At 64.9% G+C, this 1,186-nt stretch overlaps 1 protein-coding gene across 1 annotated transcript in view; it reads right to left on the bottom strand.

The window, feature by feature from the left end:
• The window catches only part of LOC119099811 (steroid hormone receptor family member cnr14-like), a 3,321-nt gene extending 2,624 nt beyond the window's left edge, over positions 1-697 (bottom strand). Inside the window, exon 1 of the mRNA XM_037222889.1 lies at positions 189-697. Within this exon, the coding sequence (XP_037078784.1) occupies positions 189-627 (439 nt within the window). The 5' untranslated portion in view covers positions 628-697. The remainder of the gene's footprint in view (positions 1-188) is intronic.
• Between the last annotated feature and the right edge of the window lie 489 nt (positions 698-1,186).

Below are 1,186 nucleotides of genomic sequence, written 5' to 3'. Positions count from 1 at the left end.
AAAAACTGCGCCAGTTATACGTGACAAAAAATTACTTTAACACAACCCAGCAAAAGACAACACAAAAATGAATGAGCTTACCTTCGAGCTTCATGCCAACGCCGAGACACTTCTGGAGCGGCAGAACGGACAGCGCTTCCGTTGCAGTCTTGTCGATCTGGCAGCTTTTGTCGGCGACGCAAGTGTACACTTCTTGTTCTGCACGGTCCGTTTGAAGAAGCCTTTGCACGACTCGCAGGTGAGCAGGCCGTAGTGGTAGCCGGACACCTTGTCGCCACAGACGGGGCACAGCTCCTCGATGCCCTCCTTGGTGTCGGGGAGCTCCTGGTGCAGGTTGTACTGGTGGTCGCTGGCGCCCATGCTGGTGGCGCCTGGCGGGTACAGACACGCGTTATCCAACAGCGGTGGCCCCAGGATGCTGTTGTTGTTGGACACCTGCACGTGCGAGTAGACGGGCGGGTTGACGCTGGTCATCGCGGCCGGCGACGAGGCCAGGCTGCTGTAGCACTGGACGCCGCCGCCCTGCTGCGGCGGCGGCGCCACCGCCGGCTGGCCCACGTGCTGCACGGCCATCGCGCCGAAACTGGGCGGCACATGCGCTAGCGGCAGATCCATGTCTGATATCATGGCGCGCGGGGCGGGGACACGGGGCCTGGCTGGGCTCGGCCGCCGGCCGGCCGCAGCGCGCTGATGTCTGGCGGCGACTGGCGGCCGCGGCGCGCGCGCGCTCCAGTCTCGCACACACGTGAGGCCGCTCGGGCTCGGTGCCGCGCCACCTCCTCCCGCCACATCCGCTCGGCGCCGACTGCCGCGCGCCGCGCGCCATAGTGAAAGTGATCCCGAGCTGGCCTAATTCCGTTTCTTCAGGGCCTATGTAAGTCTGATAGCAGCTAGCCTAGTGACCCACTTAGCGGCCGCGCGCAACAAGGGCCCGCGCACGCGCACGATCGATGGCGCGCGAGCCCCTGTTGCCGGCCAGCCGCCGGGACACATGCCCGTAAAAACAGCACGAGCTGGCATCGGCCCGCGCACGTGGCGCTGCCCGGCGCGTCAGCGAGCTGTTTTTGCACGCGGCTCCTCCCGTAGTAATTTCCCGACTACTCCAGATACGTCGATTACGCAACTGCCGTGGGGAGGTGGGAGAATCGGCGGTCCGCCGCCTGGCAACAGACGACATTGCCCCATG

Source organism: Pollicipes pollicipes, unplaced genomic scaffold (genome assembly GCF_011947565.3).
Source record: "Pollicipes pollicipes isolate AB1234 unplaced genomic scaffold, Ppol_2.1 Scaffold_4881;HRSCAF=5763_pilon_pilon_pilon, whole genome shotgun sequence".
Taxonomy (NCBI): Eukaryota; Metazoa; Arthropoda; class Thecostraca; order Pollicipedomorpha; family Pollicipedidae; genus Pollicipes; species Pollicipes pollicipes.
Note: the sequence above shows the minus strand (reverse complement) of the source record. Positions and strands in the feature narration are given on the sequence as shown.